Genomic DNA, 17,626 nt, shown 5'->3' with positions numbered 1-17,626 from the left:
AATAGACGAAGCTAGAATACAGAAATTAATCCATTTCCAAAGTGAAATAAGTTAGTGATATTTATATTGTTTTGAAACTTACCAACATTGTTTTAAAATTGAGGTTTCTGACTGTGCACAGTTAAATAACCCTGTATGGAGGGGCGTGATTAGTGCTCGTGAAACCCCTTGCCTGTGCTTTTCTGGTGCCTCAGATAAATATGCCAAATAACCATAAATTGGACAAGACGGTGTGTACCTTGCACTAATACCGAAGGGAAGATGCAGTAAAAGCACCGAGTAAAGTGGGATTTGTAGCCTGTCCACATTAGTAACTAGTACGAAATCTCAGCATATCCTTCTGGCTTCATTTCACAGCACGCAGTTGGGATATTTACCAAGTGTTTTAAAGAAATGACTAAAAATTGCAGAAAATGGGGCTTCCCTGGTGGCACAGTGGTTGAGAGTCCACCTGCTGATGCAGGGGACACGGGTTCGTGCCCCGGTCTGGAAAGATCCCACATGCCGCGGAGCGGCTGGGCCAGTGAGCCATGGCCTCTGAGCCTGCGTGCCCGGAGCCCGTGCTCTGCAACGGGAGAGGCCACAACAGTGAGAGGCCCGCGTACAAAAAAAAAAAAAAAAAAAAAAATTGCAGAAAATGCCCTGCAAATGACTAGAACTGAATTGACTAGCAGCGTGAGAAATCTAATGTGCTGAAGGGAAAAAAGAAGTAAACCTTGGAAACATGTAAATCATGAACAGGGAATTACTATATTTAAATACACAGTTTTCTGAGTATAGGTTATCATAAATGCTTGGATTTGAGAGGAAGACAAGATTCTCAAGTGGCATTTTAAATTTTTGCATTATTCTTCTTGTATAATTGACTAAATTACCTTCAAAATAGGGGACTACAACTATTTCTAACTCAGAAATCAAAAATAATAATTGGATTACCAGTACCATTTAGAGCACTAATCTTGATGAATTCGAGAGAAAAACTATCTTTGTCAGCCTGTGAATTAAAAAAGTCACTCTTCTAATGGGCCTTTTTATAAGTCCTATTTCAAGTTACTCATCCAGTTATGTTATTGATCATATTATCTTGAAATTATCACAACATATTTGTTCTTCCATGGGGTCTTTTATCAGCCCATTCTTCCCCTGATAAGGACATGGAGAGTAAAGTAAGATAACCATAAACTTCATAATCTGAATAAATTATTCCTCACCTGTGCTATGGTGACTTGTGTGAGTATTTCTAAGGACATATGGTTTAACTTTATTCACTCCATTTTACTGAAGTAGAAGTTTTTAATTTACCCCAATATTCATGTACTCAGAGCATTGTTACTCAAAGTGTGTTCCATGGAACACTAGTTCTGAAAGTGTTAAATGGACAAAAGCACCCATGGTCATATAAATTTTGTAAATGGGAAGCTAAGCTTTTTGTTTTCTTTGCAAGACTGAGAGTTGTCTTGTATATTAAATTAAATGTGCATTGTGAATTTGCAGGAGAAGCAAAGGGAGGAATTAGAGTAAGGAGGGATTCTCAAACTTATTTGACCATAGAACTCTTTTTTTTTCCCCCCACTTGGGAAACTGTTTTCACTGAGAACTACTGCCTCAGCCCCAAAGGCGGGGTCTTAAACACATGGCTGTCTTGATTCAATGGTGCAGACAGTTTATATTTTCCACATCTTTTCTGGACCTTCCCAGACCCCAGCCTTTTCACCTCCATTCTCACATTTCTTCCTTTTCTAAGTATGATTTCACGGACTGCCTGAGATCTTATTTTCATCGTATTATTCTAGAACGGCACTGCTAGCACTCATAAAAGTGGGTAAAAAAGAAAGGTCCATTTCTAATGAACCAACAAAAGAAAACCTTAGCAGCTAATTATGCAAATCTCCAGCCCAAGCTGGACCTTTTCACTGCACATTCAATAATGCATTTTAATACCCAAACACTACAAAACAGGCTAAATCTAGAGTCATAACAGTCATGAAAAGGAGTGGTGAAGTAATTAAAGCAAGAAGGGAGTCGTGACTCAAAGGTCATATTAGTGGTTCCATTAAAACTTTAAAAATCCTGGCCAAGTAAATTAAGCCTCCCTGTGCTTCAGTGTAGCTCTTTAAGGGAAAATAAAAAAAGCAGGATTAATATTACTGAAAGGAGTATTATGAGCTGTCCACATATTTTCTACCTGAGAATAAAATGTTCCATTAAGTAAGTTTGAGAGGAACAGGGCGGGTGTCCACTGTCACGGCAGAGACGAGGAGGGAAGGAAAAGAACACTCCAAAACAAAAAAAAAAAAAGCATATTCCCGGAGACTTCATGAATCCTTGCTAACTGGGTGGTTTGGTAGGAGAATGTGTGGTGGAGGTCATCTAAAAATGACCAAAGTATGAATTATATATACACTTCTGTTGCTGTCAAACATGAAATATCACAAATTTCGCTAATCAGTGCTGCCCAAACCTCTTCATCAGAATCACCTCATTAAAAATACTGTTAACAATTCACTAAAATGCAAGCTCCTGTCCAAACCACGGACTTCTCAAATCAGAAGAGCCAGGGTGGGTCCCTGGAATCCATCACTGCAGAACTCTGAGGTGATTTGGATGATGGTAAACATTTAGGACCAGATGAGAATAATTTGTAATTAGATTTCTTAATATTCCTATGTAAATAGATGCTTCTAATGGATTCAAAGACAGTTTGTTCACTTAAATTTATCCTCTGAAATCTTATTAATAATGCCAAATGTTTTACTAGTCCCTGTTGTGATAGATAATACAGGCATGCTTCTTACAGACTCTGGCATGAGATGTTTAACTTATAAATTAAACGCAAAGACAACTTAATTTTCTATCTTGCTATGGCTATAGCATTGTTGAACCAAAAAATAGACTATTACTTAATTTTTCTTTGTTAGAATCAGAGGAACACATGTAGATTCTGTTTTATTAAAATCTTTTTATGTTGAAGCTAATGACAAAAGTTATAGGTCTAACAAGACTATGTCCAAGATTATCTGGGACAGTCCCAGTTTTGTATTCTGACCCACTGTGTCATAATACACTAATTTTGGATCATATGTCTTAAAATTTTAGGATAAGAGCAAAAGGTCATTCTATTTACAGGTTTCTGAGAAAAAGTGTTTGTAACAGTATCATTAAAAAAGTCTGTAACTTAGAAGATAGGAGAACTTTAAACAAGTTTTTTGTTTTTTTAATTAGAAAACTCCTACTTAATTTTGGCATAGGTACCAGATCACTAAAATGGCTCATAAATAGTATTAGCATCTTAGACTGACCATTTTACTATATTATCAATTACGGTCATGACATTCATTTTCTGCTTCTTGACTAAGCTCAAAATTTTTCTTCTACTTGGAAAAGATTTGAGGAAAACTGAATTTTTTTTAATTGAGAAAAGGGCTATACTGAGTGGTAGGCCCACTGTCATCCTGGTCTCCTTTTATTCTGGGATTTACCTTTATCCTGGTGGTCCCTGAGCCATATAACACTTCAATTTCCATTTCCTCATATTAATTTATATTTACTGTTTTGACAATATGTGGCCAGCAATCTTGACTATGCCATTGTGGGAAAGGCCCCTTTAGAAATACCACTATCAGTTTGGACTGTGTAGTCCCTTTCTGAAATATAATCTCAGCTTCCTCCCAGATGCTCTCAGCCAAGGAGAACTTATAGCTTCCTCATTACCATAATCAGAGCCATCCTATTCCCAAGACAGCTAAGCGTACCTGCCTTGAAGTATTTCACTCTACTGAAATCCTACCACCATCATTTTGATGGGTGCATTCGATGGTCAGTCCTGACTGACCACACCTGGAACTGTTCTTCTGGAACAGGAGTAGAAACTAAAACCTCAGTGGATAGGGAAAATTCTATGTCTTTTCTATTCCTATTCTGCAATGTTGAAAATTCCTATTTGTATAATAAAACTCAGTGCTACTTTGCTTTAAAAAAAATCTCTTTTGGAATCTCATTTAACCTAATGAATGACTCTTTTATCTACAGATTTCTCAAAGGATAGTTCTGTTTCCTGTTCTCTGCGAGGAGAAAATGAATGTCTTATTACATTCCTAATAACTACAGATAATGAAGGGAAAACCATCATTCACAGCATTAATGAGAAAGGTGGGTGACATGCCTTCCCTTGCCAGTGGTAAGAGATGTTACATGGGAGAGGAGAAAACAACCAGAAAGATGCTCTGGGTAGCTTGCCAGGAAAGACATTTCCAAATTTTGATGGAGTGCCTCTACTTTCCCAATGACTGAAAGATACCTGTTGAAAGGTTTGATATGTTCCAATGTCTCTTATTAAGACCAAAGAACAAGAGAAGTGTTTTTGTACCAATCCCCGAAAGCTGGCTGATGAATTGTAGAAAGGTGGACCAATTAAATGCAATGAAAGCAAAAGGTATGTTTTTAGGAAAGACTGACAGGGAAGAGAAGCATAGCAGTCTAAGAGAAGGAGCCTTTTTTTTTTTTTTTGCGGTTCACGGGCCTCTCACTGTTGTGCCTCTCCCGCTACGGAGCATAGACTCCGGACGCGCAGGCTCAGCGGCCATGGCTCACGGGCCCAGCCGCTCCGCGGCATGGGGGATCTTCCCGGACAAGGACACAAACCCGTGTCCCCCGCATCGACAGGCGGACTCTCAGCCACCAGGGAAGCCCGAGAATGAGCTTTGACTCAGGCAAACCTTGGCTCAAATCCTGCTCCACCACTTCCTTGGCATTCTGGAACATAATTGTCTCTCTGAGTCTCTATTTCCTCATCTGTAAAATGGGAAAAATAACAGTACTTTCTTCTAAGGGTTGATTCAATGATTAAATGAAATAATGCATGTAAAATATGTACCAGTTCATAACCTGCCTAATGGGTCTTTAAATGATAATGCTGAGTCAGGAAAGATGTGAAGAGACAAGGAAGGAAGGAAGTGGTCTGTAAAGGAAGTCAGAGTCTGTGAGTTGCTTCTGTGAGTTTTTCTCCTTACCAATTCATGGAGTCAGCTTGGGACTCAGGAAACCCTCAAATAAAAATCTCATCTTCAGTGAAGGGGAGAAAGAAACTTGTAGCAGGTAGAAAAGAAATTAGTGGGGAAGGTATTGATACTTCTGTTGAGAAGTTCTTAACTTTTAGTAAGTTTCACTGGGGGAGCTTGTTAAACCGCCAGCCTCCTGAGTCAGCAGGCTGGATGTGTGGCCCAGGACTCTGCATTTTAACACTTCTCCAGGCGACTCTGATACAGGTGGCTTCCAGACCTCCTCTGAGTGACTCTGCCCTAAAAGCCCTGGCTGCCTTCTTAGATGCGCACAGGTGCCTCGCCTTTTCTGTCTTCAGTTAATGATGTGTCCCTAAACCTTCCTGGCAGAAATGACAGCTGCATTAAATCAGACCTCTCCAGATCTTGTCAGCAGCCTCCTACTCCTTCCCTCAAAAGCTTGAGGCCTAAGTTCTGGCCCAGACAATAGCAGCAAGGGCAGGCTTGAAGACAGATGTGTTTTGTTGTGTGTGCTGGTTTATCTGTGGGCTGACAGAGTATTAAGTCCTGAATTTGAAACCAAGAGTACCAAGCTGCCATCACTTAAGAGTGTGAAAAGCAATGACAAAATTACCAAAAAGTAAGTTCAAGACGTTATGAACTAACCAAGCAAACACGATTAGAAAAGTATCACACTGCAGTGCTGAGGGTCAGGGAGGGAGGGGTCGGCACAATGCAAGAGACAAGTGTATGATGGTGACCTTGCCACTCAGGTGGGCAGAGTGCACCAGGAGACTTGCTCTTGAAGAGCTTCTGTAAATTGACTTCTTTGAAATGCATATGTAAAGGGTATTGTAGAGGTCATTAGTTCAGAAAATCTAAGGTGAATCCTGCTGTACAAGGAGGAAATACTTTACAGTACGAAAACCGGCCTCCACATTATGTATTTTATAAAGTCAAATTCTTCAACTACACCCCCATCTTCTGTTTGTGACCGTGGCAGTGGCTTTAGTGAGTTCTCCTGAAATCAAAGCCATTCCTTATAATATTGATTCCATTGGAGAAGCAAGTTTCAAACAAAAATGAGCTTCCAGAGTAGGTTCTGTTTTTAATACAGGGGATTTTGTATCTAGATGGTTTCATTTTGATTTTTTTTTTTCTTGTGAAACATGCTTTTGGTTGATAAATGCTTCCTCATTACTGAACTGTTGGGTTTTTCTTCTTTATTCATCCACACAATATGAGTGGTACATCAACATGCCATCTTTCCGAGAGCCCTCAGATGCCCTGATATCTTTTTATTAAAGCTTTTTATTCTCCCTATGCTTTTGTAGCAGGGAAAAGTGAGGGGGAAATGACCTCCCAGAAGTTTAACAGGAGTCACCTGACGGCTTCAAGGATGCTTCTTTCCTGGTAAATGTTCGAGCTCCTTGATAGGCCCGGAGCTTCCAGGGGCCCTGAGGACAGAGCCCGTCCCCAGGAATCTGTAGTCCCCTCTCACAGCTTTAAGACCAGAGAATTCCAGGGTAGCCGGTTGGAAGCAAGGAGAGAAAAGAGGCAAAATGACAAAGGAGGATGTGAAGATTAAGGATGCCCAGTATTCTTCAAACAAATAGAAAAAAAAAAAACCCAGTGAAGGGTCACCATCAGTGTGTGTGTGAACATAGGGAGAGCTTCACTCATCTTTTTTCCTTTTGGAGGAACTTTCAGCCACATTCCTGAGAGCCACAGTCAGTGAATGATAGTTGGGGAGCCTTCCTAGCAGGGATATGGGTGTGGATGTTACACCCACAGTTTCCAACTTGGAGATTCCAAGCCCTTGAGGTCTTGAGGATAGAAAAACGAGAAGGGTGCATTTGTTGTAATAATAATAATAATAACAGCAGCTCTCATTTATTGAGCCCTTACTAATACCATATATCAGGTGTTATGCTATATGTTTTACATGTATTGATTCATTTAACACCCTCAACAGCCATATAAAGCAGGTATTGCTATTATTTCCATTTTGCAGGTAAGGAAATTGAGAAGTTAATAATTTGCTAGGTCCTGCAGCAATTAAGTACCAGCCCTGATTGGGGATCTCCGGCAGTTTAGCCCAGAGCCCGTGCTCTTAACTACTGTGCTATACTGCCTCTCACTGGCTGTACAAGCATCGTAAATATCTGGATCCCCCAAATAGGTCAGATCGGCACCCTCTCCCATAGAAATGTTACGCAAACCACGTTGTAATTTAAAATTTTCTAGTAACCACATTAAAAAAAACATAAAATAATTTTAATAATGTTTTCTTTAATCCATTGCATCCAAAATATTGTTATTTCAGTGTACAATCAATATAAAATTATTAATGAGATATTTTACTTTTTTCATATCAAGTCTTCAACATCTGTGTGTATTTCACACTTAACACAAAACCTAATTCTGAAAAGTCACATTTCTAGTGACTATTGAGCAATAGCCACACGTGGCAGCGCAACCAGATTGGCAGCGTTAGAAACTCAGCGCCTTAGAATTAAGCGCAGCGCTGACCCAGACTCAATAGGCAACCCCGGACGGAGCACAGTGATGGAGAAAGCGTCTTGCCCCACCTACAAATGTCTTTAGTCTGAGCATCTCAAGAAATACTAAAGAGAGTACGGAAAGTGGAAATTTCTGTTGTGTAATACATGCTCTGGAGCTTGGGCCAAAATCCTTTCTTGAGAAATGTTTAATTCCCAATGACTCTAAGTTCTTAAAATAATTATCTCCACCAGGCCATGCCTGTTTCTCCATTATTTGTTCCCTACTGGAGAGCTCTCCTAATTCATGTTCTGACTGCAGGGTCTTGCTTTGAGCAGGAACATCCTATGCCCCACCCCAGACATTTCAGTCAAAGATGTAGCCAGTATACATTCTCATTGACACAGGCCTGCCGCTTTCTTTGCAGGAGTGTTGCTAACTTATTAGAAGCAGCCATGGTTCATTTGCTATGCTGGAAACAGTCTTTAGATCTTCATACTGTTGTACCTATTTTATTAGCTCCTTTACTTATTTCTGCATAATCTCCTTAAATGGTTTTTTTGGCCAAAGAACAAAAGTGTGTGAGGCCAGGCATCATGCTGTTAGGGGGCCATTAATTCTGCTCAAATTCAGATCAGCTATAGATCTTACCTTGAAAACGGCATGACTAGTCCTGTGTGTAAAACCCTCCTTTTTAAATATCTAAAAGCAATAAGAGTTAGGATAAACTAAGCATGATTCATTTCCTCCCAAGATACCATGGATTTGCCTCACTTCTTGCAGAGGGAAACAGATATTTAATGATAATTTCTGTGTGGGATTTTTTTCTCCCATGAAAGCAAAGGGGGAGCTTAATTATAATGTTTCATTAAGAAATGTATCATCTCCCAGGCATATTGCAAGTATTATTAGTCATTCTGCTGTCAATGAGAGAAGGTACTGAGTAATTGCAAAATTATATTACTATCACCAATAGAGTCAAAATAACATTTCATAGAATGTTCAGGTAGAGAGGATTATACAGAACACCTAATTCCTCAAACTTCCCTGAAGATAAGAATCACTTGGGATACTTTTAATAATAAAAAAATTATGGCTCCATCTAGACCCACCGAATCAGAATCTCAGGGATTCGGTCTAGCAATTTCAGGGGTGGGTTTAATAAGCGTGAGCACCTGGGCGTAAACTTATCAGGAAGTTAAGGAAACACTAAACTCCCACATCTTTGTTTTACAGATGAGGGCACTGGGGCTCAGGGAGATGGAGGGACTTGATGGTTTCAGGCAGCTACTGTCCATCAGATGGGAATGGAACCCATCTCTCCTGAACCCAGTCCAGGAATTTTCCAGGACACCAGGGCACTGCATTAGAGTTGAAATAAAACTGAAAGCCACGATTGTCTTCTGTCTATATATTAAAAAAGGAAGCGCAAGTAGTATATTTCCCAGGGGTAGGTTGTATTTAATATTGAGTATAATCTCCTATACGGTTCAAGAAAATTCATGAAAAAGTAAGTGTGTGTGTGTGTGTTTGTGTGAACACGTTCCATTTCTGCTTTATCATATATCCAGAAGAGACCATCTTTAGTAAACTATAGTCTTTTTATTGACCCTTTAAATATTCCATGTGTGTTAATTGTCACTGTTTTGAATTCGAATTCTTTTTGAGTCAGCCATTCAAGTATCTATCCATTTGCTTTGAATAACTAAACTCTTACTTTATCTTTTGTTCTACTTTGAATGAATAGGGCTACCCTTCAACAAGTAACTCTTTTTTTTTTTTTTTTTTTTTAATTCAGCAAAACAAAAGGTGTTACAAAAGGAGAAAAAGTATGGTCGGAAAACTTCATGAGAAGTGTTTTCGCTACATCAGAGCATTAATTGTACCACTTTCTTAATATAATTTTCTTTGCTTCCACAGACTGTCCAAAACCTCCGAATATTCCCATGATCATGTTGGGGGTTTCGTTGGCTATTCTTCTCATTGGAGTCGTCCTACTGTGCATTTGGAAGCTGCTGGTGTCATTTCATGATCGGAAAGAAGTTGCCAAATTTGAAACAGAAAGGTCAAAGGCCAAGTGGCAAACGGTATGTGCACACTTAGGGGCTACTCCTTTTCCTGTGTAAGAGATGGGATGTCGGCTTTCTTCTGAGCTGGGAGAGCTAGAATGTCATGCTCTTTCTCTACTCCTCTCACCCCGTCCCCAACAGCTGATTTCTGTTCTGCTTTGGGGACAAAGGGACCTCTGTCCATTATCTGGGACCCAGATAGCCCTCACAGCATACATTTGTCTCTCAGTGCAATGAGGATTTCCCCTACTCTGAAGCGTCTCGTGAAACTCCTTATACTGTATAGCTACTTAGAAACATCAAGAAGGTGCATTTTATTCTTTACCACCAGGAGGATCCCGCAGGTCCCATTTGATAAAGTATAGGTGCTCTATCTAAGTATTTCCATAAATCGGTTGTTAGAGCTAATGGAATAATGTTCATGAGTAGTATGACAGTTCATGCCAATTTCCGTGGAAATACTTATTACTCATAATAAATTACAAAGTCAAGAAGACTTTTGAAATACCGTCCAATTAGTTTTTCTGAAAAACATAAATTTTAAACAGCTACCTGAAAAAAAACCCCCAAAGTATTAACTTTTAAATACATGTACTCAATAAATGTAATTTATGTGTCTCCTCTTCACTGTAGGCAAACACAAAACAGGACTCCAATTTTCTGTGTTTCTTTTCCACAGGAGAGATAATTCCATTTCTAGAGGCCAACAGAAACAATTTCATGGTTTTAATTTCATCTCTCTCTCTCTAATGGTGTGTCCAGCTATCTGATAGCAATTATCTTACATTGCTCATTCTAAAAACAGCGATATCACTGGAGGCAATACAGGCAAATACAATGCTCCTTTGGGTTCATCTCCCCAAGTAAATTGATGTTAACACTTTTTGCTCTAGGTCTATAATATCTTCAATACCTAATGCAAATGGAATTTTCTGTTTTGATAAATTTATCTTGATAAGGAATGTTTATATCTTGTGCAGTTATTTTTAAACAACTATAATATATGGTGCAGGACAATGGACAATGAAAATTTTTATCTACTTTATCTTCCCATTAAAAATGCCTTTAGACAGAACAACCAAATGCAATGTATGGATCTTGTTTTGATCCTGATTTGAACACTCTAATATATATTTTTGGACAACTGGAAAAAAGTTAATATAGACTGGTTATTAGACTGATAGCTAGGAATTATGGTTAATTCAATTAGGTATGATAATGGCATGAGGCTGTGCTAGAAAATAATTAAGGTTTATAATGAAAAAGGAGTGAAGGCCGGGCTTGCTTTTAAAGAATTCAGCCAAAAGGGAGAGAGAGAGGGATAGTTAAGCAAGTGTGGCAAAATCTTCATAACTATTGAATCTGGGTCTACAGAGGTTCTTGATACAGCTTTCCTCTTCTTTTCTGTGTGTGTGGATTTTTCCTAATTAAACAAAACCCTTAGGAATGTCAAGTGAGGATTTTCAGTGAGGATATAACGTATCCATCTCTAACGAGGTAAAAATGTAACCTGACAGGTTAGTTTGGTGACTTAGAAACTAGTACTGTGAGGCCAAAGTGTTGGAGCAATTAACTTCACCTGACCCCTTGGCCACAGATGCTGTTATTAACTCTCATCCACTGCCTGGCAGAGGTCAGAAGGCAACCAGGCAAAACAATCTGATTAGTGTGTACTCGTCAATCCCAAACTCCCAATCTATTCCTCCCCTACCCCACCCTTTCCCCTGGTAACCATAAGGTACACACTACTATAGATAAAACAGATCACCAACAAGGACCTACTGTATAGCACAGGGAACTCGGCTCAATATTCTGTAATAACCTAAATGGGAAAAGAATTTGAAAAAGAAGCAAGCAAACAGACAAAAAAGGATGTGATTAAGTTGGCGCAAAACACAATAGCAGTTAGTTAGTCCAACAACCCCCAGCCCAGTGAAGTAGTCTTGACACTTTCGAATGTAAGAAAACTGAGGCTCAGAGAGGTTAAGAGACTTCCCAAACTGTTGGTCCATAGTGGAGCTAAAATCCTAATTGCAGCCTCTTCTTCCAAGCACAGCCTTGACCCTCCTAGAAGGAAGAGGCAGGTGTTCGCAAACAAGCGCTTGGGCAATTATGTGATGTGTATCTACTAACCAGCATATTTTCATGTTCTCCTACAAAGGCATGAATGCTGACAAATGATTAATATCTTTAAAATAACATTTTAATTAACAGTTAATTTCCCCTAAAACATGAATTGTTTTCCCTCAGGATGTAGAACATGACTGAAATTCAAATGCTGAATTTTTGCTGTCTCTTCACCTAAAATGGAACAAAAATATGCATTAAACAGATAAAAGCATAAAAGAAAAATATTATTCCCTGTTAAATTGAGTTTCTTTGAATAACAAGTGTTTGATGTTCTGGACTAGATAATGACTGGGTCATAATTATTCACTTGGATGCAAAAGAGGTTTAATTCAAATAACTCAATTCAAATTTCACTAATATGTCCGATTGGAAAAAAAAAGAATATTGCTCAGTGCATCCATTTTGGGGTCCCCGATTTGATTTTGTTTTTATCTAAAACCTATTTCTTCTTGAAGAACTGAATTTGGTCTTCAAACCCCTGGGGATCTCCGGGGACAGTAGTGGGACCTCTGACCCCTAGGCCCCCATTAGACTCTAAAGGTGACAGAGCTCAGGATGAGAAAGAGCTTTGTCCTTGCCTCCTGAAACATTTCCTTCATCGTAGCTATGAAGAAAGGTTACCTTTTATTATGCTTTTAGAAATAACACCCCCCATCCATATTCTTTATGAAAACACAGAGGGAAGATATTTAAATCCATTTTTGATTAGACATTTTTTCTAGGATGACAAGTCATTAACTAGAGGCAAAAAATGTTCAGTCTGACATTCGTTGCAGTCATGGATTGATTTGTACTGTGCTAAGCAAGTCAAGTCTGCGTTTGGCAGTTAGGCAATCATTAAGGGAGCTGTGGGTCGTGACAGAGAGCTTTCTTAATACCACTTTTCAAGCTCTAAAAGTGTGCCATTGCCTTTGTAAAATCCACAACCTAAATTAGCAACCCCCAGACTCCTGGGGGAATCAGCCTGGTCACCCCAGATGGTTGGGGGAAACCTGACCTTGTCTAAACAGTGCAGGAGTGCAGACCCACCCGAAATGGAGCCAGACCTGAACCTGTGTTTCAGCTGGAAATCCTAGGTAGGGAGGTTGCCACCTACGTGGCACTAGAGGAGGCTGTGTGGGACATTGCCACACTTTCACCTGCCAACAAAATCCTGTTTGAGCTCATTCTCCTAAGTTCTGATCATCAGCTGAGGACAGGAAAAAACACTACTGCCCCCTGACAATGTATACTTGCTGTTTCCCCACTTTTAAGCTTCCACCTTACCCTCCTACTGTGGTGGGATCTACTTCATCCCTCAACCCTATTAGCATGCCCAGGCCCTATAACTAGCTTCTTAAGAGATGCTCCCCCCACCACTATTATTGTAGACCTTGATAAACAAAGTTGCTTCAAAACACAGAATGAAAACTGCATAATCAAAATTAAACATTCAACTAAATGTCCGCAAAATAGCATTGTGTATTCAGCCAATTGCAACTCAAGGCACCTCCTTTGTCGTGCATATAAATTATTTTTAGTGTGGGATGTTTGACATGATCTGGGATGGGGCCCACAACAGAACTCCTAGTCCTACAAAGATCTTCCCTGACCCTGCTCACAGACTATTTACTCTTAACCGAGTGTCCTTTCTGTTTCCTAAGTCCCTCTATTCCTCCAGGACAGTACCCCACCCAACATTCCCAGCCTACACATTTTACTTTTTCCATCTTTCCTCTTCAGTTGAGTCCTTTATTCTTCTGTAGCCAACTTAAACTTAATAGCTTGCAATCTCTTAAAGTTAATAGAATTCTACTCATGATTTTTGCTTGTAAACAAGACTCCACTTGCATCTAAGACCACATAAGTCTGCCCTACACCCTCCAAATCTCAAGTTCTTATTGTAGTAGGACTAAATAAGGACTGTAGGGTCCTTATGATTATCCAGGCTGACCTCAGGAGTAGAAGCAATATGGTGACTTGGCCTTCACTCATCATCCACCACCAGGTAACCTCTTCTCTTTTTGCCTTCATTACTGAGATAGCATCTCTCTCCAAAGGCACATGGACAAAGGTAACGTGTTACTCAGTTAGAGGTCAGGCCACTGGCTCTGGGCCATGTAGAAACAGGTGCAGGTATGGTTCCTCTTCACAATGAAGACACTGCAGTGAATCCAAGGGCAACAAGGGGGAGAGGCCAGGGAATGGTTTTCAGTTTCATTCAGTTCCTCTGAGAGGCAAGAGAAATGTACTGAGGAGACAAGTACAGTTGTGTTTTTTTCAAACCTATGCCTAGAAATTGCTACCATGTCTGCAGTTCATGGGACAAGGAGACCAATGTATAACATTTAGTAATTTGGAAGGTTAGAGGTGGTACCCAGACTCCATAATACTCAGAAATGGGCTTGGAAATGTTGAGTCCCAAAGCCCTGGGGGGAAATATCTTTAGTACCCTCTCTAGGACCTAAAAGAAAAGGAAATTCCAAATGTGAAGAAGAGTTATAAGTAAGTACTAATAAGGAGAGGCAACATTTATTAATCACTTACTATGTGCCAGGCACCTGCTGAAGTACGTTACCTCGTCAACCTTGGGAAATGGGAGGGAAGAAACTGCTCCTTACCCAGACATTGTTCCTGCCTGGAACAACGAAACCAAAGGAGAGGAGTGGGAGGATCAGGCTGGGCATTTCTCCAAACACCTAGAGAGCTTTGGTCCTTCTGGTCCTGGTGATGGCACCTGGAAACACATCTACAGCCAAATAGCACAACTGAATTATCCAGGCTTTGACACACAACCTTTCTATTGCCCCAAGGGCAAAGCTGTCTTGCCCAACCTGCCTTGGGACCTGTACTCCTTCATGAGCCCAGCGTCTCACATGTCAGTCTCTTGTGACTCCCTCCTTCCCGCACTGTTATTCTCTAGTAAGGAAAAGCCACTGAATTCTTTTACTATCCACATCAGGTGTTTGCTGTCCTGGGGATCTTTCTCTGCTTCTCTCAAGCAGCTAGCTGTCACTCTTCCTGAATTTTGATCTCATTTTAGCAAGATTATTTGTGCCCTTGTTTGATGCCTCTCACCAGCAACACATTTCTTAAAGGCGGATACTATGTTGTTCATCTTTGTGTGCTTCTACCAGTTCACTTTTCCCATTTTTATTTTTTACATTTCATTTTTGGGTCCCCTATTGGTTCATTCTATTCATTCAATAAATTCCGAGTGCCTGCTGTGAGCTAGCCGAACTGTTTTCAGCTCTGATAAAACGGCAGTGACCAAAACAGCCAAAGTCTTGTTTTCTATCCACGATTTAGTGCATTTCCAAAAAGGGTAAGATTTCTAGGTTGCACGCATGGGACTGGTTCTTCATAATAAAAAAAATAAAGTTGTATACATTTTTAAATGCTAAAATTATGACATATCAAATTAATCAAAACTATTCAAATGCCTTTCAAGATTGAGCCTGACTCTCAACTTCCAATCTGTAATACACAATGAAATTATTTAGCTATATTAAAACCATGTAATAACATAATATACATACTTTCATTTGGACCTTTTTTTTTTTTAGGGAACCAATCCACTGTACAGAGGCTCCACCAGTACCTTTAAAAATGTAACCTATAAACACAGGGAAAAACAAAAGGTAGACCTTTCCACGGATGGATAGAACTACTTTACGCACGGAAAAAGTCTGTTTCACTGATATGAAATGTTAATGCACTATTTAATTTTTCTTTCTTTGTTGTTTCAAAATGAGGTTGGTTTAAGATAATAATAGGTCATTTGGAGATCAGTCATTCTCTGTGTGAAGGTTAGAGACTATGTTGGCAAGTTCAAAATAATCAAGAAGAGAAATATCCTTAAAAAAGGGGTGACTTTGGGGATCATTTCAGGAATACTAACTCTGTTGCATTCATGCCTCAAAAAATCATCAAAATAATTAATGGGGGCCTGATTTGCATTTTAAAAATGTTTGAAATTAGAATCTCATTTCTTGCAGGAATACCTGACGTCTTTGTCTCAGCAAAGTCAAAGTCCATATGCTCACATTATATACTCACACTTGCCAATGAATTCTAAACTTTTAGTAAATCTGCCCTTTCCTAAAGGAGGATTTTTTTTTAATTTATGAAAAAATGAGATGCTGACTTTTATTTCAGCCGTAGGATGCAATTCTTCCAAAAATGTCCCACGTGTAAGAATGAAAATGAAGTGTTAATAATTTCTGCGGATTTGAATGTACCCAAAAGTCAAGTATTTTGTTTTACAGATGAAGAAGAAGTAATTTATAAATTAGGAAGTCACCAGTAAAAAAACAAAAATAACAAGCCTATCATTAGATTATGTTTAATTACCTGAAAATAAACTTCTATACTCAGTTTCCCTATTGACCCTGAGTTTTCAAACTATTACTCCTTCTGTATTTCTCAACCCATTTTACTCAGTTTTACAGTCATGTAAACCCTGTAAATGTCATGTGAAAGTTTTAATTTCTTGTCAAAAAATTTACTTTAACTGGTTAGATAGCTTATTCAAAAAGAGCTCCAATAATATACAAAAGGACCATGGGTTAAACAGAATAAAATTGTTAGTGGTTTTAAATCAAACACATCAAGAGTACACAAGTCTCTCATGAGTAATAGGCTCATTTAAATCTATATTCTTTTCTCATTTGCATAACACAGCTTGCACATTTCAGTTGCATATGGTGAATATGTTACTTTAAAAAGTAAGATTTTACTTGCAGAATACATGTGGGTAATTAGGGGTCCATAGGTTAATTGAAGAGATGAACTCTGTAGAATATTATTTTTTTATAGTTAATACTGTTTTACAGAACACTTTCATCTCATTTGATCCTCACAAGGAAACTAAGCCTCAGAGAGTGGGTAGAACTGGTCCAGAACTGAGGTCTTCTAGCTCCAAGCCATTGCTTCTTCCCACAGGGTGAGACTGACTCTTGTCAGTGAAATGATAGAAAGATTTTGTTAAGTAAGTGATAACTACCATTTGTTTGATAATGTAGTGACTAAGCAAATAGCACTTAAGCTACTGGAATGTAGGTGAGGTTTTGTGCTTTTGTGCAATGTTTATTACCTTTGAGTAAATTGTAATGTGAAGCCTTTTACTAGGTGAGGACTTCATTAGGTAATGGAGCCTTCATATTTATCCACTGAACTGGCACAGATGAATCTACAGTAAGTCTCTTCAATTCTATCAGTTAGCTTGGTACACATTTGATCACTTGGAGACTTTTTTTTTCAGGCTTCTAAATAACTCAGGTAAATTAGACACTTGGGTAGTATACTGTGCTCGGCCCCGGGCGTCCCTGGGAGTCCCGACCAGCAGGACAAATCCTTGTGAGTCCGAGGAGGAACCTGTAGGGGTTGAAAAGAGAAGAAGGGGCAGGAGACGCGAAAGAATGGAGGCAAGACAAAATCCTGATCAAGCCTCAAACTTTTATTGCTGCAGTAGCTGTATTTATACAGTACAGAGAAAGGGGGGCGGGATCCAGAATAAGGGAAGTACTTGGCAAATTATCATTGGTGCTGCGTGCGCGGGCTTTCGTTGGAAGCGCGGGCTTTCATTTTTAGGCGCGGGCTTTTATCTCATTAAGCAGGAAGAGAAGCAGGATGTCGGCCATCTTCTAATGGCGAAAACTTCTTGGCTCCCAACAGTATACAGTTATACTAAAAGAATTACTAATCACTTGGGAAACCTGAAGAGCTGATGTACCCATACGTTCCTGACTGAAGCTCAGGGTCAGTGGGAAACCTAGAGCAAGAAGGAAGTTGCAATACCAATGACACAATAGTGGTATTCATCTCTACATGTGATATTTTTGTATTATTACTGGAATGGGATTTTAGAATATATAAATTTCCTTTGTGTATATATTGGGGAAGGTAGAAAAGAATCTGCTATTTCTCTGAATACTGTTTTGACCCAAG

At 39.3% G+C, this 17,626-nt stretch overlaps 1 protein-coding gene across 2 annotated transcripts in view; it reads left to right on the top strand.

The window, feature by feature from the left end:
• ITGB6 (integrin subunit beta 6) overlaps positions 1-15,358 on the top strand; it is a 68,342-nt gene extending 52,984 nt beyond the window's left edge. For both annotated transcript variants that reach the window (XM_065880498.1, XM_065880499.1), the window contains 3 exons: positions 4,030-4,149; positions 9,420-9,586; positions 15,244-15,358. In XM_065880498.1, the coding sequence (XP_065736570.1) occupies positions 4,030-4,149; positions 9,420-9,586; positions 15,244-15,342 (386 nt within the window). In that variant the 3' untranslated portion in view covers positions 15,343-15,358. The remainder of the gene's footprint in view (positions 1-4,029; positions 4,150-9,419; positions 9,587-15,243) is intronic.
• Positions 15,359-17,626: the final 2,268 nt, after the last annotated feature.

Source organism: Phocoena phocoena, chromosome 7 (assembly GCF_963924675.1).
Source record: "Phocoena phocoena chromosome 7, mPhoPho1.1, whole genome shotgun sequence".
Lineage (NCBI taxonomy): Eukaryota > Metazoa > Chordata > Mammalia > Artiodactyla > Phocoenidae > Phocoena > Phocoena phocoena.
This window is presented reverse-complemented; position numbering and strand designations above follow the sequence as displayed.